Source organism: Barbus barbus (assembly GCF_936440315.1).
Source record: "Barbus barbus genome assembly, chromosome: 21".
Lineage (NCBI taxonomy): Eukaryota > Metazoa > Chordata > Actinopteri > Cypriniformes > Cyprinidae > Barbus > Barbus barbus.
This window is the reverse complement of record NC_136749.1, coordinates 10867808-10894122: the sequence shown is the minus strand read 5'-3', so window position 1 is coordinate 10894122 and position 26315 is coordinate 10867808. Positions and strand designations below refer to the sequence as shown.

Here is a 26315-nt window from a genome sequence, read left to right as displayed (position 1 = left end):
AATCACCTTTAAACTTGCCTAAATGAAGTTCTTAGCAATGCATATTACGAATCAAAAATTAAGTTTTGATATATTTACGATAAGACATTTTCAAATTTATTCATGGAACATGATCTTTACTTAGCTAATAATCCTAATGATTATGGCATAAAAGAAAAGTAGATAATTTTGACCCATACAATAGAAGAATCACCCATAAAGACACGCACAATGGCTTATGAAGCAGGACTAGAGTGCAGTATTTTTCACATCAACAGGTATGACGTGTTGAGCCGTCCTCTCTTTCTCTCTCGTGCTGCGCTGCTCCAGCTGCTGCCGCCGCTGTCTGTCTGTCTGACGGTGCGTGCGTGCGTGCGCACGATCTCCTTTCCGCTCGCGCCGTGCTGCTGCTCCTCAATGTAGCAAAGACCATGACAGGCATCGCCGCTGCCTCCTTCTTCTCCAACATTTGCCAGTTCGGGGGCTGCGGACTGCACTTCGAGTCGCTGGCCGAGCTCATCGTGCACATCGAGGATAATCACATCGGTAAGTGCACTCGCGGAAGCACAATCTGTGCCGCTGCAGCGCGCGCAGCAATGGCCGGCTCGCGCGCTCCACAGTCACACTCACTTCCTGCGTCGCAGCGGCGCTGTTGCTAGGTGTGGTGAAGCGATGGGATTTCAGTGCGTTTTGCTCGATTTTAGGTGTTGATAGCACAAGATACGAACACGTTCGGGCGTCGTTAAGCCGCTTCAAACTGGTACATGGTCTGAACGCGTAAACACAAGCGGTAGTGCTGCAGTAGGAATGTTATTTTCTGCGCACGGCCCGCAGACGCGGAGCTTCGTGGAGATGTGTCCATCTCACCAGCTCAGAGCAGCTCATGAATACGAAATGCATGTATAAAGCAGATTAAATTCCACCCAGAAGTGATTAAATGCGTATTAGCTAATGCAGCACAAGAGCTTCCTTAATATGGCTAAAGGTATACGGTACGTGTGGGTGACCATGATCATTAACGTTGTGCGTCGTCATAATGTACAATGGTCATGGCAGAAATGCATTAATATGCTAAATGACTAAATGCACAAAAGCAATGGGATCAGATGACTGCAACTATGTGTTCACTTATTGAATCATGAGTATGGTTTGTATGTGTTAATCCACTATTACAATGTCCTGTATGACATATGACACTATGGTGTCTTGAATTTCAGAGCTATCAGATCTTAGATGTCTTGTCACAAAGATTCCAACGTTTTCTTAGAATAAAAAAATAAAAAAGGAATGAAAGGTTTTAAGAATTAAAGAATTTAAAGGTTAAAATAAGTCACATTGTAAGATATAATAATAATAATGGGAAATGGAGATTTATGTAACACCACTGTAAGATACACAGTTGAAATTATGAGACATAAAGTTGCAATTAGAAAAACAATGTCACAGTTACATGAAACAATCACATTGCGAGATAAAAGTTCATAATTATAAGATATAAAGTCACACTATAAGAAAGTCAAATTTATAAAATTAAGTTTGAATAAAGTAAAGTGAGATATAAAATCATAACTGTGAGAACTAACGTTGCAGTTATTAAATAAATTTTTTCCAGGATTCTCAAAATAACAGCATTTATTTGAAATATATTTTGTTGTAACTTTTTAAAAGTTACTTTTAGTCAATTTAATGCATCCTTACTGAATAAAAGTATTAATTTCTTTAGAAATAATAATAATATGACCTAGCTTTAACCTCTGAATGGTACTTTGTGTAGAAATCAAATAAAGAGGTCACAATTACACAGTTTAAGCATATTTTAATATATAAAGAAACAATTATTTTTGAATTGTTTTTTTCTGTTTTTTTTTTACTCTCGAGTCAGAAGTCAGAAATTGGCTTCTATAATATCCTGTGTTATATCATAAATCCATATCCAAACAAACAAAAAACAACAACAACTGAGTTCTGGTCTCCTACACTGACTTGCATTTTGTCCAGCTTATTTTTTATTTAACCGGAAGCACTGGTGGTTAAATTAAGGCACATTTTACCTCACTTTATAGTGGTTTTGGTTTGTATTATTTACAAGTGCAGATGTAGGTCATAAGGTTGCACTGGTGCCTATCAGGGTCTGATTTGTTGTCATTCTGGAGCAGGGGTCGCACTGGGGTCAGGAATCCCTTTGAGTCCCAGCCTGCAGAACTTATATCCAGTAGAACAGATGTGTAGGGCCTCACTATATTGTCCCACTGAATCACTATAAGTGTTAAGGCTATATTAATGCAGAAATAAATGTATGGATGTGTGCTTGTAAAGTGTGATAAATTAAATGTGTTGTTATGGTTTCGCACAAAATCAACAGTGCTTTCTGGTTTCTTTGGCTGTTGGACTCAGAAATGGAGCAAAAGTAAACACAAGATGACTGAAGTCCAAAAATGTAAGCATAGCATGAGATGGAATGCAGGTTTACTTTGAGCACACCTGAAAAAGTATATTACATACCTATCTGTCATAATCAAAATGCTCTCATGATACCTCTTTCATTACGGTCGGTGATTCAGTCTCTAGTGCTGATGGATATCTCAGTCAATGGGGGCTGGATCTGGACTCTGCTGATGTAATTTAACACCGTTGGACTACCTGTACAATAGACCCTGGCAAGAGCCTGCATGGAGTGAATTTGTAAGAAGAAACCTGATTTCTAGAGACAAAGAGACCCCCTCCCCTTCCCTTCTCTCCCCTGCTGACTGACATTCCCTGTTAGCTCAGCTGGCCTCTGAGAGGGAGATCTGTCTGGAGAGCTGGTGGAAATCATCAGTCCAGTCAAGCGATTTAGCCTGAGGTGTTTTCTGCCATCCATATGCACTCCAAACACACTCTGCAGCTCAGATACTCTGCCACAGACTGAAATTTGCCATGAATGCATCACTTTTTGAAAGCGTGATTTGCTTGTTTGCATAGTTTTTGAATTTATGTTAGGCAGAAGCATTTTCAGAATTATGTGATTTAATGGTGCACAATATAGCAGTACCAGTGTCAGTTATAGATATTAACGATTGATTTATTGGCATCAATTACTTATGTATTTGATTAGTATTCAATTAATTTTATTATTACTGTTGTATGATTCATTAATCCATTTTATTTTATTTAGATAAAGTAGCGTGGAATTAAAATAGTATAGATTTAAGCATTTTTAATATAATACATGTAATTTTGTTTTGATCTGTTTTAGGCCTTCCTGTAGTTTAAAGTGTCAGATGCAGGCGCTAATGGCTTGTGTTCAAATTAGACATTTTACATATAGGTCATAAAGATCGTACTGAAGATATAGTGAGGGAAAATTTTGCATACTAAACCTTGCATAATCTTTTAAATCATTTGCAGTTGACCTAGTTCTTGAGAGAAAATGCAGTTGCACAAATTATGTTCATCTTTACACTGCTATGTATTATTTTGAATGCATCCGCTAGGCCCAACCAATGTTCAGCTCCATGCACCCTATGAGCAGTTTTGTGCTATTATTCTGAAGTGGAATCACAAAGTGATTACATGTTTTACCAATTCTAGGCATAGACAGCCTAGGCGGTTGCCTAAGGTGCCACCAGCTGGTAAGTGCCCCAACATTCCTGTTAATATTAAAGGTGCGGTATTTAATATTGAGAGCTAGTGGTTAATATGAGTGCTGCAGTCCACATTCGAAATATATGAGAGAGTTGTTTCTCCTGCCCCCTTCTCCTCAAACTTGACACGCACATGAGTTTCCAGATTGAGGACACTCAACAGGAATGAGCGGAATTGACAATGGTACATGATAAGCCTTGCACTGAAAGTTGATGAGTTGATTTATCAGCATGTCTCTGGTCATAGAGCTTTTTAGATGGATGACGGGATTTTTTAGTTTGGGTAGAATCTGCGATCTTCCCGCAAAGATATTAGCCCCTTTCACAAATAAAGTCTTTACTGGTAAATTACCGGTGGATTACCGTTAAGAGATCATTTGTGAACTGGACCTTTTCAAAAATACCTTTATATTCGTTGTGGCAATTTACTGGTATGAGAAGTTGTAACATTACCAGTAATTTACCAGTAATGTGCTCTGTGTGAACGCAGAACGAGATTACCTTCATGAGCACGTATAAGTTCAGAACATGCTGACGTAAGACATCTACTCCTACTCTGACGCAGGTGACGCATTTGCTCCGCGCTGTGTAGTTCAGTTTGAAGTCGTCTAAAACGATGTCTCTGGGCCAAAAGCAGCTGCATAAATGTGAACATTAACAAACCTCCATATTAACAAATAATATCACATAATTTACCGGTATTTTGAAATTAATGTATTAATGGTGCTTTACTGGTTAAAAGATGTAACATCATTGTCTGTGTGAACAGCGCAATTTTGTATATACCGGTAAAGTCATTCTGGTAATTTTATGGCAATTTACTGGTATTACTGTGTGAAAGCAGCTGATATGTCGACGAGGCAACAAGTTAGCTGTATAAGCTTTCAGATGCAGCCAGTAAATTTTGGCTTACGTTTAGCTGGCACTTATTAATCCGAATAGGAATGGGAATTTATACTGACACCTGTTGGCCTGGATGAATGAAGTTTGTTTATTAACCGCTAACTGCCAATTCATACTATTAGTAGTGGTAACTCTTGTCAATTTTATGACACAGTTGATCTTATGTCAACATGGCAGCTCTCCTGAGGGGCGATGTAGACAGAGAAAAAAAAGATTTTTATAGAAAACGTATACATGTGAGTGGACAAAATTTGAATGATATTTCCCAAAAGCGTTCATTCCTTTGAGTGTAAAGATTTTTTAATTAGCAAAACATTACTGCGTAGCCCTTTAAATTCCACTATGGCTGAATTGCATTTTTTGTGTGTGTGTTTGCTGTGGTATTGCTGTGTCTGAATGTTTGAGCGCATGCTTGTATTACTATACAAAATGGAGGCCTTGTTGCCACAATGGCAATACACAAGAGCTCCACTCTAACTAAATAAAATGACCTAGAAAAACATTGCCTTCCATTCAGCACTCTTAAACCTGTCGCTCTGAAAACTGATAGCCTTAGGCTGCCTGTCTTTGTTTAGCTTATTTTCACCATAGGATTTATGTACCAGGTTAAATTGCCCTCAGGACCATCATGTTTACATCTAAACTAAATGTGTCAACACTCCGTGGTGTCCTATTCTCTGATCGGATGAGATGGAGGTTGATCAATTCCAGGCAGCTGACCAGAGCTGAGCTTGTTTTAATACCTCTTCTACTCTCTGATTGTGTCCGGGGGTGTTAGCTGAAGGAGAGTGTGGCTAAAGTGACTTATTGCGCAGTAATGAGGCAATTAGTGTCCCATGGAACCCCTCCCTCACCCACATCCCTGCTCCTGGTGAGGTGTGAAATCTGGCATGGCCCCACATAGGCCTGAAGCAAGCCTAATTACAAAGTGGGATGGTGGATTTTGGCCTCTCTTCCTCTTCATCTGGGGACCTGCTGCTAAAAACATTCTCTGCTTTAATTAACGCCCGGCTAAACAAAGCTCACATTCTAACGGGTGAGGTGGGTTCATTGACAGGTGCTCTTGTGACCAATAGGGGGCGATGGCATGCTACCAGAAAAACAGCGTGGAGATTTGCGAGGTCGGGTGGAGAAATGTTGCAGACAGGCCTCATTGCTTACAGCAAATGAGCTTGTGAAGTTCTAAGGTTGTAATATTTTATCACCTTTGAATTCTTCAAGCAAATTCGAGTTTGTGGTTAAAACGCTCTCTAGGGTTTGATTGTTATATGTATTACGATGGCAACAGTGTAAATAGTGTAAACAGTGTTCGTACTTGTGCATATGGGTTCTGTAAGCAACGAAAAAAGATCCCTCCGAGACTCTTGCTGGATGTGACAATTTATGCGATTCTTTTTCGACTTCCAGCTCTTAAAATCGTGAATTTAAAACTGGCAGGCCGTGGCCTCCGAGGGTTTCACATTAAATGTGTTAATATGACGTTGAGATGATTTAGGGAGTTGAATGGGTTACAGCGCACAGAATTATTGTAGTTGCGACTACAGTGTTTAGCTAGCTTAAATCCTCCTGGTGTTTGGAGACTATCATAAAAAAAATACAGTTTACACCATGTGCTGAATTGATTATTATTGTTTTTTTTATTATTATTTCAATTGTAATTTTAGTTATTTTAGTACTTTGTTTAACATGAAAATAAAAGTTTTTCTTATTTTATTTCAGTTAGCATTTATTTTTAATGGTTTTAGTTAACTATAATAACCCTGCAGAGGTCTTCTGCTTTCAAGATGTCAGCTCTACAGGGGTGATCTGCAGGCCTCTGAACAATGAACCTCTGAGCTTCACCACACTGAGGGCTCCTGGAATGGCCTGGAAAAAAAAAATCTCAACGGAAATAATAAATTTGAGCCGTGACTGGTGCCCCTAGAGCTGCACCTGGTGGACCTAATTACCTCAAACCAACACCCCCTGTTCCCTCCCAGCCCTCCATCCAAACCCAGCACAGGCCAGCTAATGACAGGAAGAGCTGATATTACCTGGATTAACCGTGGCAGGGGGCTGCCACTGATTTAGAACGTGTGTGTCTGTGTGTTTTGGATGTGTGTGTTGTGATGTTCCCTTGTACAAGACCACCCATGCTCAAAGGAGCAGCTAAATGTTGTATTTTCTGAATGACAAGAGGTTATATAGCAGAAGCTACTAGTGCTGTTTGGATCCTGGAGTGCTTTTGCTGATGTAATCCAGCGTGATTTATCTCTCAACAGATTTTTGAAGGGAATAATTATCCTCTTTTAGTCACATAGGATGCAACCACTCTGCCTGGTGTAAATATATCACAATATTGGCAACATGGTTTCCCATAATGCTTTGAGGAAAAAAAGTAGGTGGAGTCTTGTCTGGTAGAGTATAAAGAGGATTGTGGGTGGGGAAAAAACAGTGCATGTGTGGAGAATACTCTAATGGCTAGATCTCCAGCTGGCCCAAAAAATGCAGCCAGTGCAAGACAACACAAACACATTCACACAACTACACAATCAGTTTCTGCAAAAAGTGCAAGAGTGTGGATCTGAAACGTGTTTTCAGTTTGATAGACTATGCATGATATATTGGTACCTTATAAGTTATCCACTGATACGGGGAATTTTAAATTTAGGCCTGTGTCAATATAGGAAATAAAATGTTGCATGCTTATTATTTTTGCATTTAGATTGCCTTTGGTGTCATCTTACATTCATTCACACAATAAAACTGTTAATCTTATGCAAAACCCCAAAATAAAAATCCATATTACTACTGAAAATTATGAAGTTGTTAATTCACTTGTTGCTTTTGAAATAGTTTGTTTATTTTTTTATTATTTAAACAAAATAGTACACAATTGTAATAGTCTATTTCAGTTATCAGCCATAACATGCAAATAATTATCGCTTCATTGTTATCAAGCATCATTTTAATATCTCTGCATCAGTAAATCATACTGCTTGTCATGTTCAAATTGCATATTTTGCTGGTAATCTGTTGAATTTTTTAATAGTTGACTGTTATATTTTTTAATGGCCTGTACCAATATCTAGAGGGCAAGGCGACTTAAATGTCCATAATATAATATTGATATGCAAATATGTTATACAGCATATAACTTTTTTGACTTTCTTCAGTGAAGATAAATTTGAACATACATTTTTAAACAAACATTTATTTTTTTAGTCGAATGTTTTGGTTACCAACATTCTTCAAAATTTATTTTTTTATGTTCCACAGAAAGTATGTCATATGTGTTTGAAATGATATGAGGATTATTAAACGATTGGCAGATGTTTCATTTTTGAGTGAACTCTTTCATTCACTAAAATATTAAAAACATGTGGGCAAAGATGTCAGCTGATTTGAAATTTAAACAAAGATAATGCAGATAATTGTTAGCCTAATTGATCTAACCAATTACCTATCTGTCTATTATTAGGGTATTCTCTTACTCTACCTGTTTACCCTTCCTTTGATCTCTTCAAACTGAAAGTCTTTCTAAGTCTTGAGCAGTAGTGAAATAATGTGCCTGTGTGTGTGAGAGAGAGAGACCACCATGGTAGACCACCTGTTTGTGTACTTGTGGACCACCTCTCCCTGTAATGGGGTCCTGGTAGGCAGCAGCTCTGGTGCCCGTTAGTGACTTCAGGCTCTAAGGAGCCCGGGCAATTCTATGTGTGATTTACGGAGTGTGTGTGCGGACTGATCCTTGTGTGTGTGACTATATGCAGCTCTTCTTGTTTCTCTTCTTCTGGGGCTTTTCCCCTGCACGGGTCATATGCACACATACAAAACTCCTTTTTCTTGGCACAGGAACAGCGTGGTGCCTAATGCATCTTTTGTGTGTGTGTTTGGCAGAAGGGTGTGGGGTCTTTCTCGCAGTAGTTAAATCAATGCTAATGAAACACTTTAGTTGAGGTGCAGGCCGAGCTGAAAGCTTTAAACAATAAACCGACATGGAACGACACACCTACATACCTGCACTTCACGAAGCCCACCGTTCAAATGGCGACTGAAACCAACCCCATACTGCTATATAATGTCTGTGAAAAATCTGTTCAATCTAATTCGAACATTTTCATATCATCTGCTTACGCCCCAGTGATGGTTATGTTTAGGGATGGACCTTTCTGCTTACTTTTTACTATAAATTGTATGTTTTTGAATGTTTCCGATTGAACAAATTAATACAAAATTGCCAAATAAAGTTATGTTTTCCCAGTGCTGTCACCCAATTCAGTCATGAGAAAACATACTTTTACAATCTGGTGTTTTTGTATAAATTCATACAATATGAATTGTATGGTAATGTACAATTAAAAAAAAAAAACTTAAGCATAATGGTCAACCCCTAAAATGTCAGTGGGGCATGAACAGGAAATGCAAGCTTGTGCAAATTTCGCTACATTCCAAAATTTGGTGAACTGCAAGTTTGTATCATGTGTCAAGATGTGTGATCAATAGAAGACTGTGTAGCCTTTTAGCTGAACTAAAAAATTTCAGCATTGTATTAAAGTGAAGTAGACAGGGTGACGCGTGGCCCGGTGCGAGGTAGGGAGCGGGGCCCCCCTTGTTTCGATTCGCAGTCACGTTCCCTCAAAGCGCGGGGCCCGGTGCAATCGCCCCAGTTGCACCGCCCAAAGGACGGCCCTGGAAGTACATTACATATTTTTACATTATGGATGTCTTGTATGTAGAATTTGCATTTTTTTAAAGGAGACTGGAGAGCGTGACATCTCGTCGAGTCTGTATTTTGTTTGTTCAGAGTCTAGTCTGACTGGGTTTTTTATTATTTTATTTTTTTGTAACAGTGCTGCTCCGGTTACATAAACCTACTATGTAACTAGTATGTGACTATTTTTCTAAGCAACAAATAGCAGAAGATTCTGAACCCTGCCCTCTTTTATTTGGTGTTGTTTGATAAGCAAAGCATGGCAAATAAAAAAAATTCTGAATGGCTGTTTGAAAACATGTAAATGCCACTTGACTCTCTCCTTTTCGACAAGTGGATGTAAGTGGGGGAAATACTGAAACAAATATAAGGATATTAATTAAAAAATAGAATATCTTAATTCACAAATAACACATTATAGCGCTATGAAAATGTATCATGGTATTACCACATATAAAACCAAGAAACCATGGTTACTATAGTTAAACCATGGTAACCACAAAGTAACCATGGTTTTGGTATCATAGTTTAACCATGGTATATGTAGAGAAGCGTACCAGGTTACGTATGTAACCCAGGTTCCCTGAAGGGAACGAGAGCTGCGTCTCGGGCCACACTTCCGGCATCCCTGCCAGCGCTTGCTTCACGACTTGAAGCTGACGCGGGCTCCGCCGCACGTGCTTATATACTTCCTGGTCGTGACGTCACCCCGCCCGTGACGCCTCGCCCATCCATTAGACTGGTTGTATAAAATATTCAGAGCACCGGTTACGCTGATGGTGTTCCCATAGCGTCTCCGGACGCAGCTCTCGTTCCCTTCAGGGAACCTGGGTTACATACGTAACCTGGTACGTTTCTCTACATATACCATGGTTAAGCCAGGGGACACGGGGTCGTACCGGTGGCCTCAGCCTCAGCGCACCGCGGAGGAAACGTGTAACTAGGGGGTGTCTGCCCACTGACTGGCCACCACTAAGGGCGTGGTACGAAGAGATAGCTGCCACGTAGACCTTAATAGTGGAGAAGCGGGCCTGCAGGAACTCCAGAACTGCGCGAATCGGGCAGTTGACTGGGTCGAGCTGGCGGTCCCCACACCATGAAGTGAAGAGTTTCCACTTCAGGGTGTACAGTTTCCTCGTAGAGGGAGCTCTGGATTGGAGGATGGTCTCGACAACCTCGGTTGACAGACCGGAAGCTATGAGTTGTGCCCCCTCAGGGGCCACACCCACAGCCTCCACCACTCCGGGCAGGGGTGCACAAGGGTACCCCCGACCTGTGAGAGGAGATCGCTCCTGATCGGTACCGGCCACGGGGTGCCGTCGAGGAGAGAAATCAGATCCGAGAACCATACTCGGCCCGGCCAGAACGGCGCTACTAACAGTAGGCTGACCGCGTCCCGGCGCACTCTCGCCAAAACTCCCGGGAGCAGAGCGATCGGGGGGAAGGCGTACAGACAAAGCCTCGGCCAGGTCTGTACCATAGCATCCAGTCCCAGAGGCGCTGGAGGAGCTAGAGAGAACCAAAGGGGACATTGTGCCGACTCTCGAGTCGCAAAGGTCCACCTGTGCTTGGCCAAAAACCTTCCAAATCTGCTTCACCACCTGGGGGTGAAGCATCCATTCCCCGGGCCACGGCCCCTTTCTCGACAGGATGTCTGCTCCAACGTTGAGATACCCAGGAATGTGCACAGCTCTCAGTGATAGGAGCTTGCCCTGGGACCACACAAGGATCTGGTGTGCCAGCTTGTACAAGGGGCGCGACCGCAGACCTCCTTGGTGGTTGATGTAAGAGACCACTGCCGTGCTGTCGGTGCGGACCAGCACGTGGCGATCTCTCAGGTCTGGGAGGAAGTGCTTGAGAGCACGGAACACAGCTAGGATCTCTAGCCAGTTGATATGCCACGTCAGGTGGCGACCACTCCACAGACCGCGGGCAGGGTGGCCACTCATGACCGCACCCCAACCGGGCCCTGGGACAAGAACCAGGGTTTCCTCCACATGTCTAAGGCACGGATGCAGCGCCGTGACACCTTGACAGCGCAGAGCGAGTTTCCCCTCAGGGAGACCCCCCTGGTCTTGAGCCACCACTGTAGGGGCCTCATGTACAGCAGGCCAGAAGGAATCACGCTGGACGCAGCTGCCATGAGCCCGAGCAGCCTCTGAAACTGCTTGACAGTGAATGGCTGGCCCTCTCGCACTCTCCTGACTGCCGTGAGGATCAACTCGATCCGAGCAGGGGTCAAACGAGCCTGCATCGTGGTCGAATCCCACACCACGCCTAGATAAGTGGTTCTCTGAGCTGGAGAAAGCACACTCTTCTTGGCGTTTAGTCTTAACCCCAAATCTTTCATGTGGGCAAGAACGACATCTCGTTGCCGAACTGCCAACTGCTCTGATTGAGCAAGAATCAACCAATCGTCGATATAATTTAGTATGCGGATGCCTTGCAGTCGCAACGGGACCAGAGCCGCATCCACACACTTGGTGAAAGTGCGGGGTGAGAGTGTTAGGCCGAAGGGAAGAACCCAATACTGGTACGCTTTGCCCCCGAAAGCGAACCTCAGGAACTTTCTGTGAGAAGGGAGGATGGACACATGGAAATAGGCGTCTTTGAGGTCTATCGTGACAAACCAGTCCTCTGACCTGATTTGAGACTTGACGATCTGCTTGACCGTCAGCATCTTGAACTTCAGCGGTCTGACTGAGAGGTTCAAGAGACGCAAGTCCAGTATGGGCCTCAGCCCTCCATCCCTCTTCGGAACAATGAAGTACCGGCTGTAGAAGCCGGTGTACACTTCGTGAGGTGGAACCAACTCTATGGCTTCCTTTTTCAGCAAAGTGTTGACTTCCTGTTCCAGGACCAGAGCCTGCTCGGGGCGGACCGTAGTCACACAGACCCCGTTGAACCGCGGGGGCGGCCCATCGAACTGGATGGAATAGCCAGCCTCTATCGTCCGCAGGACCCAGGGAGACACGTTCGGCAGCCGTTGCCAGGCTGCCAAACGATCTACTAAGGGAATCAGTCTCTCGAGACTGACCTCTGGTGTTAGAGAAGCGGCCAGACCGCTGTCTTGCTGCGGTGCACCGACAGGAGACGCGTAATCTGGCGGCTGAGGCGAGTTCCTCAGGCCCGCTGAAGCCACAGGCGGTAGAACCTGAGAATAATGCTCGCTGGGACCTGCTGTGCCCTGGAATTGCAGGGTTGGCAGACAAATCCCCGGAGGGCACCGAGGGGAGACGGTCACCGTGAGCCGCGGTGTAAGCCGCTCCACCCCAGTAGGGGTCGCCCTCCGAAGTCCTGGGGCTCGCCCATCAGGACTTCCTTGCCGCGGACCTTTTGGCCGCCAAGACATCCCTCAGGTCTGTCTTGGGCTTTGAAGTCCCCGGCGCGGAGCGCCGCTGCCCTCGGCTCCGTCTCGGGGGAGCACGAGAGGCGACGCTCTCCTTCTGCGCAGCCCTGTGCGAGGAGCTGGTATGCGGAGGAGGCTGCTCCCGCCCAGCAGCCTCCAGAGTTAGAGAGCGGCGGGGGAGGAACCGCCGAAACGCCTCCGCTTGCCTGCGGGCCTCCTGAAACCTGTCGACGACGGTGCTCACAGCGTCGCCGAACAGGCCAGAAGGCTGAAGCGGGGCGTCCAGGAGGCAGACCCTGTCCTTCTCTTTGATATCGGACAGGGTCAGCCACAAATGCCTCTCCGCTGCCACCATAGCTGCCATGGAGCGGCCGATAGCACGGGCCGACTCCTTGGTGGCGCGGAGAGCCAAATCGGCGGTTCTCCTGAGCTCCGAGATATCATCAGCTCTGACATCCCCGAACTCATCTAACTCCTTCAGCAGTTTGGCCTGGTACGCCTGCAACACAGCCATCGTGTGCAGACACGCACCAGCCTGTCCTGCTGCCGCATACCCCCTGCCCACTAGGGATGATGTGGTGCGCAGAGGCCTAGTGGGCAGGGTAGGAGCCTTCAAGGATGATGCCGTGGAAGGAGACAGATAGCCCGCAAGCGTCTGCTCAATCCGGGGCATCGCCCTTTATCCACGCCCGTCCAATTCCCGCACATTACCGTAGTAATCAGACGCGGGAATGAAAGGGCGGGATGTATAGGGTTTCACCCAAGACCTCGACACCTCGGTGTGGAGATCGGGGAAAAAAGGAAGGCTCCTGCGCAGAGGTGGCGGCCGCGAGTGCAGGAAACGCTCGTCCAGCAGGCTGGACTGCGGCACAGTTGTTTTCTCGGGGGGGCAACTGATGTCAAGCTTGGCCACTGCCCGAGTTACCACCTCTAATAGCTCCTCGTATTGGGGCGAGAGAGGCGGCGCAACCTCTTCAACGCTTGTCACATCAACCTCCTCGGAGGAAGATAGACGAAGCTCTGAGTCCTCATCTCGGGGGGAAGTAACCGCTTCCCCGAGAGACGGGACACCAGATCTGGCGGATACGGGAGGAGATAGAGACATACCCGTCTCACTCCCGCCAGCCAGATCAGCCTGCGAGCCCCACGAGTGTGGGAGGCTCGCGAAGGCTCCCTTCTCGAAGAGAGCCTTCCGGGTGCGGAGTGTGCGCAGCGGGAGCCGCTCACAGTGCAGGCAATCAGCTCCCTCAAGAGCCGATGCCGCATGCTCCGCACCCAAACAGACCACGCACAGGTTGTGTGTGTCCCCGCTCGTGATGTAACGAGGGCAGGGACTAACACACAACCTGAAACGCGATCTGGGATCGCCCCTCGTCTTTGCTTTAGGCATCTTCTCCTAGTTTCTGAGACAGACAACACCAAATAAGACTCACAAGACAAAGAATCAGACTGACAACACACAGAGCGCTTGCTGAATGACAGAAAGCTGACGTGGGCTCCGCCGCACGTGCTTATATACTTCCTGGTCGTGACGTCACCCCGCCCGTGACGCCTCGCCCATCCATTAGACTGGTTGTATAAAATATTCAGAGCGCCGGTTACGCTGATGGCGTTCCCATAGCGTCTCCGGACGCAGCTCGAAGTTCCTGGAAGGGAACTGTGGTTATACAAATGGTAATCAATATGCCAAAAAACATGATTACTACACTTTTACTACAATAAAGCCATGGTTAATTTTTGTAAGGGCCATATTTCTATTATTCTGTAAGCGCCACCTACTGTCAGAGACTGAAACTGCATGTTCACTCACTCAACCCCATGGTCTGAACAGACAAATCGTTTGTGAAAATCATTTGTGTTGGTGTGAACAGAGTTGTGGCTAGAAGGGATACTGCTACGGCCGGAAGTGACGCAAAATCTTTCCATAACAATTTAATTTTGCTACCTATCACATTCTGTTTTATTAACATCTACACCTACCCCAAACCTACGCCTTACAATAATACAAATACAGTAAATATTGTTGTTCAGTGTGACAAAAATGACACTGTATTGATGTACGCATGCCCAGTAAGCCCTGGTGGTTGACCCAGAATGAGTGTGTGATAATGCCACGCTGGCCAGAATCGCAGTTCTGACATGCGGAGTGCGAAGAGCTGAGACAAATATGTTTTGGGTTAAACGGGGCAGAAAGAAATGTTTACTCACAGCAGAGGCATAAAAAGAGGCATTGAGATGCATCACAGGGGGGTGCACTGGGGAGGCTCATTAGATGAAACTGTGTTTTGGCAGTGCTTGTGTTAATGGTGTTGGAGAATGCCCAGAGAGACAGGCATCTGAAAACCATTACCCTGGCAGAGCTGCTGGTATGCGGGCACTGCCGACCACAGAAGGGACGTTACAGTGTTGGGATGTTAAGCGGATTTTTGTGCTTTCAGGCAACGAGATGCAGTTTAGAGACATTTTAGCCGGTTTGTGTTCAAATGTATTCTAAAATAACAGTAAGTGAAAAAACTAACTCTAATAACCTAGAATGTTTATGTCTGTAATTTAGAAAAATATATATACATGCGCCACAAGGTGGCAGCGTAGTCCACAGTGGTGCTGCTTCGTGACAGCATTGACCGCATAGAATCAGAGGCCGTTTTGACAAAACAGCCCCAAAACAGATATCTTTATTTCTGAAGTCGACTCTTTAATATGCGCAACTAAAAACCAGACATAAAACCATCTTTGCCCTGGCGTGCGGGCATTTGGATCCAGTTGGAGGGTGATCTGGGTGGCCCTGCCTAGAAAATGAGCACATCTGGGAGGAATGGCAGAGAGCTCGTTCAGTGTGGTGTGGTGTGACACTAACCAAATGGCTGTCTTAAGTTTTACCAAACAGCTATTGGATACGCTCTCCATAGCCCAGTCCGGTCTGTCTCCCATGCAGAAGTGCTGATTTATTCTGCCACTAAGCAGAGTTTAATTAAAAAAACTTGATTAATGGAGTTAATTGCCATCTGCAAGTGATTGTGTACATGTTGTGTGGCAGAATCTACTATTGAGTTTGAAAGTCAATGACTTTAACAATAAAGTGAGTAATAGCTTCACTCTGGCAATGACATGTAAGCTTCCACAAACTCACTGACTCTGATGCCACAAAATGACTCTCTGCGGTGACGCAGATTTAAACAGGTAAACAACACTGCTGTCACCCAAAGAGTTTTAGCTATATATTCTTTTTGTGTATGTTGTTAGAGTTTATTGCTATACTACAGAAACCCTTAAAGCCTCAAAGTCCCCTTGGTTGTTCTTTTGTGGTGTCTATGTCAGTCTAGTGAATTATTCATCTCTCTGTTTTGTTCAGATACAGATCCTCGTGTGTTGGAGAAACAGGAACTGCAGCAGCCCACATATGTCGCCCTCAGCTACATTAACAGGTACATGAGTCATGAGACATTCCGATTTTATGGTGTAATAAATTATGATTTTAAATGTTGTGGTATTATGTACAAATGTTTTTATTGATTGTATAGAGAGAGTGAGAGTGATCTAGTTCATCGATATGTGTGTGAATGTATTATGTATTGTTATTTACTTCATAAATAAAAACATTTGTATTTTCCACAGCATTTACTCAATCTAAAATATTTGATAATAGGAATTTTACATTCCTGTTTACTGTTAAGTGGTGAAAGCAGGTGTCCTTTTTGGCAGATGTCAAATTTAATTTCAGTTTGTTTAGTTTTGTTTGCTTTATTGTCCACAATGTAAATTACTTTTGGCTCGCCACCACCATGTATTAAAAACAAAATGCAAACATAAAGATAAAACACAATAATATGGCATGTTAAACATTAAAGGGATAGTTCACCAAAAATGAAAATTCTGTCATCATTTATTCACCCTTAAGTTGTTTCATACCTGTGAGTTTCTTTCTTATGCTATTTTGAAGAATGTTTGTAACCAATGTGCGTTTCTGGTCCTCGTTGGCATCCATAGTATTTTTTTTCCCGATATTATGGAAGTCAATGGGGACCAGCGACTGTTTGGTTACACAGAATCTTCAAATTATCATCTTTTGCGTTCAAGAGAAGAAACAAACTCATACAGACTTACAACAACATGAGAGTGAGTTTGAGAATTTTTATTTTTGGTGAAAATACTAATGGCCTAAGACTTTGACAAATAAAAAATAAATTAAAATATATTTATTAAAAAATTACAATAAAAATACAATGTATAACCCTGATGGGCTGGCTATGCATAGCAAAATAGCGATTAATCAGGCGATTATTAGACTTGGGTTTTTCAACCTTGAAACTGTACAAAAGTAACCAAATGATAAAAATTAATCTAAGAACAGTCCAGCATTTTCCGGGATTCTGTAGTTTTTGGCAAACGGCCATGTGGTCAAGTCCTCCTCTATATCCTCTTAGGGATCTGGTCAGTTTATGAAGCTTTAATGAACTTCAAACCAGCGCCCAAGTCATCATATACACTCAATTTCACTCTGTTGAATGTGGTTTGTGTAGGAATACTTTGAGCTTAGAGACAGAAAGCAGTTCCAGTGTTAAACAGCTTTAATAGGCCAAATGGTGGTGGAAATTGTTGCATAACAAAGAGACACTTTTGTCCATCACTTACTGCTTTATATGGCTTCTGGTTAAAGATAACCAGTTAATAATCTGTTAATGCCACACCAGCTTTAATAATGTCTGTGTGAACATTTATGCTTTAATACATACATTTACTGACAGTTTTATAATGCAACAAAATAAACTGGAGTGAATGCATTGTTGTAAGGTGGATTAGACCTCACTGAAGCAGCTGAACCATAACAGATAGACTTATATGACAGCTGGTTCATTTGTATTGTAGGAAGGAGTTGCAGTTTGGCACGGTATTTGAGAACTAAAAGCACATTTTTACTTCATGGTTACAATGGAATGGTTAAATTTGGGACATCAGTTGTACATGCACATCACTCTTGTTTGGAGAGAATTGGGGGATGTACTCACAGGACACATTCTTGCATTCAGAAACGGATAGATGGAGTGCAACTGATAGAAAGGAACAATTGTTTAATAAGGAACAATGTTTAATAAAGTTGAACCAGTTTTAACCTCCTATTTGATACACTACCATTCAAAACTTTGGGATCTGTTGGAGTTTTTGATGCTTTTGAAAGAAGGCGCTGATGCTCAACAAGACTGCATTTATTTGATCAAAAATACATCAAAAACATTATGCTGTTGTACATGGTAATATTTTGAAATATTATTACATAATATGCCAATACGGTCTTATCATCAATGTTCATGCTGTTTAATTTTTGTGGAAACCATGAAACTTTTTTTAGGATATTTTGTGAAATAGAAAATAAAAAAAAGCATTTATTTAAATGAAAATCTTAATAACACTATTGACTGCAAGCTTTTAAACAGAGGTGTACATTGATGAACCAAAAAAAAATCATTGCCCACCTTTCCATTCCTAATACTCAAGTTCTTGGCTGATTTATTTATTGAGAATTTAAAAAGGGAAATGAATGTATTAATGTAATGTATTAATATATTGGTGGAAAAATATGATTATTAACCTCAAGTAGGTCAAAATTTGATATTGGCTTATGTGTTGGTTAAAGTAGTGTTGGATGATAGATTCAAGCCGTTTTCGTTATGTACTTGTGTTTGTGCTAGAAAAGCATCCAAGAAGAAAAATATGTAAGAAAATATTCTACAAAAGTGCAAATCTCATTGCAAGAATTCACATACTGATTTGTGGACTTCCTATTTTTTGATGCAAGTGTGTGAATGTGTTTTGCATCATATTCACTGCAGCAATAGTAGCAAAGAGGAGAGCACACTCACTTCACCTTGTGCGAAACATTGGAACAAAATCCTACACTGAATTGGGGGTGAGGGGTTATATAAATGTATCTCTGAAGGGAACTTTCTTTTCATCTTACCTCCATATAATGCATAGTAATGTGGTATTTAATAGCGCAGCACTGCTTTGTTTCCGGCAGTAACCAATGAAAACGCTGTATCGCTGCTGTTACATAAGCGACACCCGCTGTCAGAGAATGAATCTGCGTTGTCATTCAGCCCGTCTGCTGTTTTTGTTTCGAGCTGGCATGTTTTATGTAGGATAATTTCACAAAGCTAAGGTCAGACCATTCTGTTTTCATGCATTCTGATTCATATAAAGGAGGAAAAACCAGAAAACCAGTCAGGGAAAAACCGTGATAAACTGTGAAACCATCAGAATCCTAAAAAAAACAGCACTAGGTTAAAGTATTTTCCATGGGTGTCTGCTGCTGTGTGTGTAATACATGTCCAAATGTACTCCATTTTGTTGCCACAGGCTTTTTCCTTTAGCAGCCATGTATTCCTTTGCCAGCTCATTTTCATTGCTACATTGTGCTCACTGAGACTGTATCTTATCAAGGTATTTTTGGATAGATAAAGGGCTGGATTTTTATTTTTATTTATTTTTTTGTCCCAGAAACATCAAGTAGCTTTTTGTAGTGAATAAATTTAATCGACTGGTAAGTCTTAATAAATTTTTTTGTTGTTTTATCCAACAATAACAAACAGCTAGAAAAGTCATGGAAATTAATTGCTCAGAAAGTATGATGGCAAATGTACTGATGTTTGTGTGGCTGGATTAGAGTATTTTAGTTTCTGACTGTTACTTTACATGTTTGGGCTTCCCAATAAGCAATAAGTCTTTGTTTTGAGTTTGCTATAATTTGTTGTAAATCAGTTTAAGAACTTCATCTAATAAAGTTCACTTCCCTCTCTAGGTTTATGACAGATACAGCACGGCGGGAGCACGAGTCTCTGAAGAAGAAAGTTCAGCCAAAGCTATCACTCTCACTGACGGGCAGCCTTTCACGCAACAGTGTGGCCACGCCCCCTCGCCACAACAGCGGCAACCTGACCCCGCCCGTGACTCCGCCCATCACCCCCTCGTCTTCATTCAGGAGCAGCACCCCCACAGGTATTATGCTTATTATGTTTCCTAGAAAGATGAATTTTGGTAATAACTCCATGAAACCTGCAGTGCTTGTTTGATGTTCTGTTGTAATAGATAATCCAATAATCACATTGTGAGTCACACATTGTTGTTGTTTTTTTTCACCGCTGCAGTTTCCCATGGCCCTCTCTAGAGCAACATGTGATCTCTCTCTCCCACAATTAAAAGTTTAAGCATTTTATTTGTGTGGGTTTGGAACAGAAACTAAATAGTCTCCAAATTGCTTGTATCATACTATATGTGCATTAACCCTTAGACCTTCTTATGCCTTCCAGATTCTTTCACATAAAACGCAGATGCTTTGCTTGCTGGGCACAGGACTGTGAGAAAGATAACTGTACCAGTTTTCCTGAAAGCTATTGTGTGTCTGCTGTGGTGGCTGATGGGAAATGCTGTTTTGTTGTTCTAGCGGTGTAGTGGTTAATTATCTGAAAGGTTTGATGTGTCATAACATGATCAATTACTAAATGATTATTTGTTCTGTACTCTCAGGCAGCGAGTATGATGAGGAGGAAGCAGAATACGAAGAGTCTGACAGTGACGAGTCGTGGACGACCGAAAGTGCCATTAGCTCTGAATCCATCCTCAGTTCCATGTGCATGAACGGCGGTGATGAGAAACCGTTCGCCTGTCCCGTGCCTGGCTGCAAAAAGAGATACAAGGTAAAATGGCTTAAAATATCTACTTAAATTTTTCTGCTCACTGTAGATTTGTGAATAGTTTTCAAAACTACAGAAATCCTGATACCATAAAAAAAAATTATCAAAACCATAATTTTATATAATATTTTGAATGAAAAATTTCAATTTTTTTAATTTAATAAAATTTTATAAATCATTCTAAATTTTATATTTCATTTAATTAAATTTTTTATCATTTCATTTAATTCATATATTTTAAATATACTTTATATTTTTTTATAATATGTTGTTTAATAATTTGTGGACAATATGATTTTTAAAATATTTTTGAAAGTCTCTTGTGCTCACCTAGGCTGATTTTATTTAATCACAAAATTAAAAATAACCGTTGTCTATATTAATATAGTTTAAAATTTAATTTATTCCTATGATGGTAAAGCTGAATTTTCTGTAGCCAGTCTTTAGTGTCACATGAGTTTTCACAAATCATTCTATGCTGACTTGATGCTCAGGAAACATTTATAATTACTAGCAATAAATATTTTAGCGGAAACCTTGATAGATTTTTTTCTGAATTGTTTGATGAATGGACAGTTAAAAAGAACAGCATTTATTTAAAAGAAAACAAAACTCGTTACTTTCACCTTTAATCCATCTTTTGCTGAATAAAATATTTATTTTAAAAACATTGTACTGCCCCCAAACGTTTGAACAGTAGTATGTATATCATTAAATAATAAAAAGGGAAGTCGTGGCCTAATGGTTAGAGAGTCAGACTCGTAACCCAAAGGTTCGAGTCTCGGGCCGGCAGGGATTGTAGGTGGGGGGGGAGTGAATGCCCAGCGCTCTCTCCACCCTCAATACCACGACTGAGGTGCCCTTGAGCAAGGCACTGAACCCCCAATTGCTCCCCGGGCGCCGCAGCATAAATGGCTACCCACTGCTCCGGGTGTGTGTTCACGGTGTGTGTGTGTGTTCACTGCTGTGTGTGTGCACTTTGGATGGGTTAAATGCAGAGCACGAATCACCATACTTGGTCGTATGTCACTTCACTCACTTAAAATAATAAAATAATTTCTTACCAACCCCAAATCTATTAGCACATTATTTAAAGCTGTTTACTTAGGATTTCATTCACTAAAAAGCAGGTATACAGCACACCTGTGTATCCATAAACAATAGCAAATCAGCAGTGGCACAAATATGATCAAACAGTGAATGCTGGGCTCTCACTGTTTAGCAGTCAGAGTTTATTAACACTAAGAGCTGTAATGGGGACAGGACTGGAAGCTTGACATACATTTTAAAGGCATACATGCAGTCCACTGAAGGCCTGTGTGTTTTATGAGATTTTCCACTGCCATCTGGTTCTGGCCGCTGAGATAAATGATGTGCAGCCTGTGAGAGCCGCATTCAATAAGAGGGAGAGGAAATGGATGATGACAGCCATGGGGGTGTCTCTGTATGTTCAGATGAACTGTTAGATGTGGCTCAGATTTGGGTTTATTTGGGTTCAGTGGGTGCCTGGTCTCCACTGCTGTCAAGCAGCTGATGGTTTTCCTCATTATTTCACACAACACTGGATGTTTTATATGTCTGGAATTATTAAAGTGCATTTTTTTACTCACAGATCGTTTTGTTTGCCTTTAGATTATTGATACATATGTTATAATGTAATATGGAATTCAAAACTTGTAGTAACTGAAGTGAATTGTGAAATAATGTTTGTTTGCACAGTGTAAGCTGCAGTTGCATCCTCTGTGCCGAACTGAGTTCATCTAGGATCACAAAATGATTTCATTGGCTGAAAGTACTTTTAATATGTACTATTTTCACTTCCTGATTAGAAACTCACTTCATGATGTTTGCCATCTGAACTGCTATTACAGACATTGTCTTCCATAGATTATAAAAGTATATATATATTTTATAGATTTTTTAGCTTATGTATTACGAGCTAAATACTCAGAAAACTACTGTAGCTTAGCTAGCATTAACCAGTTAGCCTGCTAGCTTAGCCTATATGCAAATGTTACTTTTTTATTATTTTTTTTTAATCAAGGCTGCATACATTTGACAAAAAATACAGTAACTATTGTGAAATATTATTATAATTTTGAATTTGTTTTAAAATGTAATATATTTGTGTGATGGCAAAATGGAATTTTCAGCAGTCATTACTCCAGGCTTCAGTGTCACATAATACTTTTAAAAAATTCTATGCTGTAATATGGTGCTCAAGAAACGTTTTATCAGTGTTGAACAACAACATTGATAATAATAAAAAAGTTGTACTACTTGACAACTATGTGGAAATCATGATAAAACATCTAAAGAACAATTGTTTGAAATAGAAATCTTTTGTATCATAAATGTCTTGACTGTCATTTTATAAATGTAATTTTACACACACACACACACATATATATATTGTATTAGTAGTACTAATAAATTATATTATTTATTTTTATAAATGGCATTATATATTAGTAATAATAATATTATTATTATTATAATAATATAATAATAATAATATTAGATATAATATCTATCTATATAGTGTATATGTATGTGTGTGTGTGTGTGTGTATATATATATATATATATATATATATATATATAGTTATTGTTTAGTATTAATAAAATATTAATTAGTTATTATGTGTATATTACAATTAGTTTATTTAAAAAAAATCTTTGAATATGTTCATATTAAATACATTTTTATCTGATCAGGCATTACAAACAGGAACCCCTGGAGGTCCTGGGCGAGCTCAACTCAGACTCAATTGATGCCGTATAAAGAAACTAAAATATTAATAATTCATTTAAAGTTTCAATCACACTTCTTTTTGTGAACCAGTCAAGACTTACTATAAAATCAATCTAAATGCAGCAGCGAGTTGTTTTTTTTCCTCCCGTGTAGTCAATAATTGTCTAACCTAAACAATGATCCTCTTGTTTCCGCTCTTCTGTGCAGAATGTGAATGGTATCAAGTACCACGCCAAGAACGGCCACCGCACTCAGATCCGCGTTCGGAAGCCCTTCAAGTGCCGGTGTGGTAAAAGCTACAAAAGCTCTCAGGGGCTTCGACACCACACCATCAACTTCCACCCCCCTGTCTCTGCCGACATCATCCGCAAGATGCAGCAGTAGAGAGTGCCAACATCCCCACACACACACACACGTATATACAGTACAAACAGAACACCTCCACATCTATCTGCACCAGCAGCCGTGGCTGTCCATTAACTCTGACTTTGACCCGTCTTCTCCTCAGTTTATTTGGAGTACATCCAAAACATATTTGTCTGGAGGACAGTTTGTCTTTCTCTATTTTACTCTTTCAAGAGTAAGACTTTTTCACCTCCCTTTTCATTCCACTCCTCATGAGGAGGAAACTTTAATCTTTTTATATTCCTCTTCCTCAAGGAAGACTCCTGAATCCCTGTATCATTCCGTACCTCCATAAGGAGGATTTGATTCAACCATCTATCAAAACACTACATTTTGAATTGCATGCTTTAATTCTGTTATTTTTTTTTTTATTTCCTTTGCTTATTTGTATTTCACAGTTTTGTATCTTTGCACATTTGCTAAATCTTTTTATTTTCCTCATCTTTATTTTTTGATGCTAGGTGCTTATTGCGAGTCTGTTTGGGAAGGAGAGAATCGTGACTAGATAACCGGCCTCACGTGAGTGAACGCGAGTCTCTGTGTGAGAGAAACGAAAGATAGGAAAGGCTTGAAAAGTCTGAATGTTTATCTACCACGTATAAGCAACATTCACAGCTACAGATTGTGCATATAACTATATATTCTATAAGTTTCATAGTCAGATTTATATTCTATAGTTTATTCCTAAGTTTTATTTTGTATATTTTCAACCGAACTTCAGAGATGATGATATCGATTGATTATAGATGTGCAGTTTTCGGTAGTGCTTTCACCTTTCCGTTAATCTCAGAAAAGTTTTGAGTTATAGCACCAAATGACTCTCAGGTGACAAATCGCCAGCATTTCAAAACCATAATCCTGATCTGATAGTATTTTAGAGTAGGCTGTTACACTCTTCCCAGGTCTGCTGTGGCCGGACCGTTCTAGAACTCCTCAGCGATCTGGAGAAGAACCTAAAGCACTTTGTAGTGACCAGTTGCCAACCTGTTTAGGGCATTTTGTATTGCCAACAAGTTGCAGAATGTTTTCTGCAAGTCAGCTGCGAAATTCCAAGGACTAATATGACGCTTTGGAGGTCTCTCTTTCTGAGGGTCTTTTATTTTTTTTCTAGCTAAGAGAATTAATTCTTTCGCTATACCTCCAGTGTGCTTGTTAGATGTGAGATTAATGAAACTGGTTGCCTTGAATTGTGGTACACCACAGCATTCCAGTACAGTATACGTGTAGCCAAGTGATTCAGATTGTGTATTCATCCTGATTCTGGCTCGTCTCTGGTGTGTCCGTGTGACTTTTATACCCCTAATGGGGTCACTGGGATGATGGAGAGTCACAACCCAAAGATATTCAAGTGTGGACTCGTACCTTGAATCAGAAAGGTACTTGATTTGATTTTGGACTTGTGTGTGGTATAGATGATAAGTCGCTAGATCCTCCAGAGATGCCGGCCAGATCAGGGCCTGCCAATCACTCATTATGACATTACTGCATGGACGTTAATGTTGTTGGAATTGCAGTATCGGTTTAGATGCAACATTGTAACAGTATTACACTGCCAGTACAGAGGGAAGTATTTGATATATTGTGTACTTAATGTATTGTTTCAATGTGAGTGCTTTAAATTATATTTTCTTAAGTTTCTGGACAACAATGTTCCTACATGTAATGAAGTCAGACACCAGGGGTTGTTTTGGAACTGGTGACATTTTCTGCAACAAAACTGAAAGAAAAAAAAAAGAAGCTGCTTCATAAATGTAAACCTGGTTACATTTTATATATTAAAATGGCCTCTGATACGTTTTAAAAAATTGTCTTTTTTTTTTTTTTCCTCCAGGAATGTGGATTCATGGTCAATTTTAGTATCAGGATAGAGAAAAATTATTATATACCCATTTAATATTTTTAATTTTTTTGTTATTTATTATTATATGATATGTGACCCTGGACCACAAAACTAGTCATAAGTAGCAGGGGAATATTTGTAACAATAGCCAACAATACATTGTATGGGTCAAAATTACAGATTTTTCTTTTATGCCAAAAATCATTCAAATTAGAAGAAAAAATCATGTTCCATGGAGATATTTAGTAAATTTCCTAGCGTAAATATATCAAAACTTCATTTTTGATTAGTAATAGGAATTGCTTAGAACTTCATTTGAACAACTTTAAAGGCGATTTTCTCAATATTTTGATTTTGATCACCCTCAGATTCCAAATTTTCAAACATTGTATCTTGGTCAAATATTGTCCTAACAAACCATAAATCAATGGAAAGCTCATTTATTCAGCTTTCAGATGATGTATGAATCTCAATGTCAAAAAATTGACCCTTGACCCTTTTGTGGTCCATGGTCATATATTGCTTTTTGTAATAGATATATAGTCAAAGTTCTGGGGCATCATTTATAAAGCATGCGTACGCTCATATTTGATCTAAAGCCAGGCTCACACTACATGATTTTTGGCTGGATTTTGCTGTCGCGAACATATTTCCACAGTCTGCGACAATATCCCCGGATCGCAATCAAATCGGTGCTCGTTGCGTCGCTGAAGCTCGTTAAGTATGAGCAGCTCAGCAACGTGATCCGAACCTGAGCTATCACAGACACTATATTTTCAAACCAGTTTGATATTTTCGCCACGTGATCTCGTAATCCAGCCAATCACAGTGCAGAAGATATAAACGTAGAAAGGTCGATCAAATTAAACATACCATATAGGCTTGTTCGAGATTAACTACACTAGCCTGCCACCGGCTGGCGAGAGTAGCCGCTTGCAGTCGTGGCGGAATTAAAAGTGGAGACGTCAAATCTCTTATCACAGATAAAGTGAATTAAATGCAATATTTGTGAAATACACAGATACGTTTTTATGAGCAACAGAAACACTTTTTATATACTACTTAATACAGTGCAATCTG

The 26315-nt window shown here is 41.0% G+C and overlaps 1 protein-coding gene across 1 annotated transcript; it reads left to right on the top strand.

Annotated features, from left to right (window-relative positions):
- Positions 1-337: 337 nt before the first annotated feature.
- On the top strand, positions 338-25194 carry jazf1b (JAZF zinc finger 1b). Its single transcript, XM_079445614.1, has 5 exons — positions 338-525; positions 15900-15972; positions 19344-19540; positions 20069-20238; positions 23198-25194. Exons 1-5 carry the CDS (start codon positions 411-413, stop codon positions 23372-23374), a joined length of 732 nt encoding a protein of 243 aa, XP_079301740.1. The 5' UTR covers positions 338-410; the 3' UTR covers positions 23375-25194.
- Positions 25195-26315: the final 1121 nt, after the last annotated feature.

What these genes read in the sequence shown, in the direction of transcription:
- jazf1b (XM_079445614.1), top strand. Translation starts at nt 411, where the DNA reads ATGACAGGCATCGCCGCTGCCTCCTTCTTCTCCAACATTTGCCAGTTC. An exon ending in CATCGAGGATAATCACATCG is followed by an intron (nt 526 to 15,899) that starts GTAAGTGCACTC and finishes TGTTTTGTTCAG; the next exon opens with ATACAGATCCTCGTGTGTTG. An exon ending in GCCCTCAGCTACATTAACAG is followed by an intron (nt 15,973 to 19,343) that starts GTACATGAGTCA and finishes TTCCCTCTCTAG; the next exon opens with GTTTATGACAGATACAGCAC.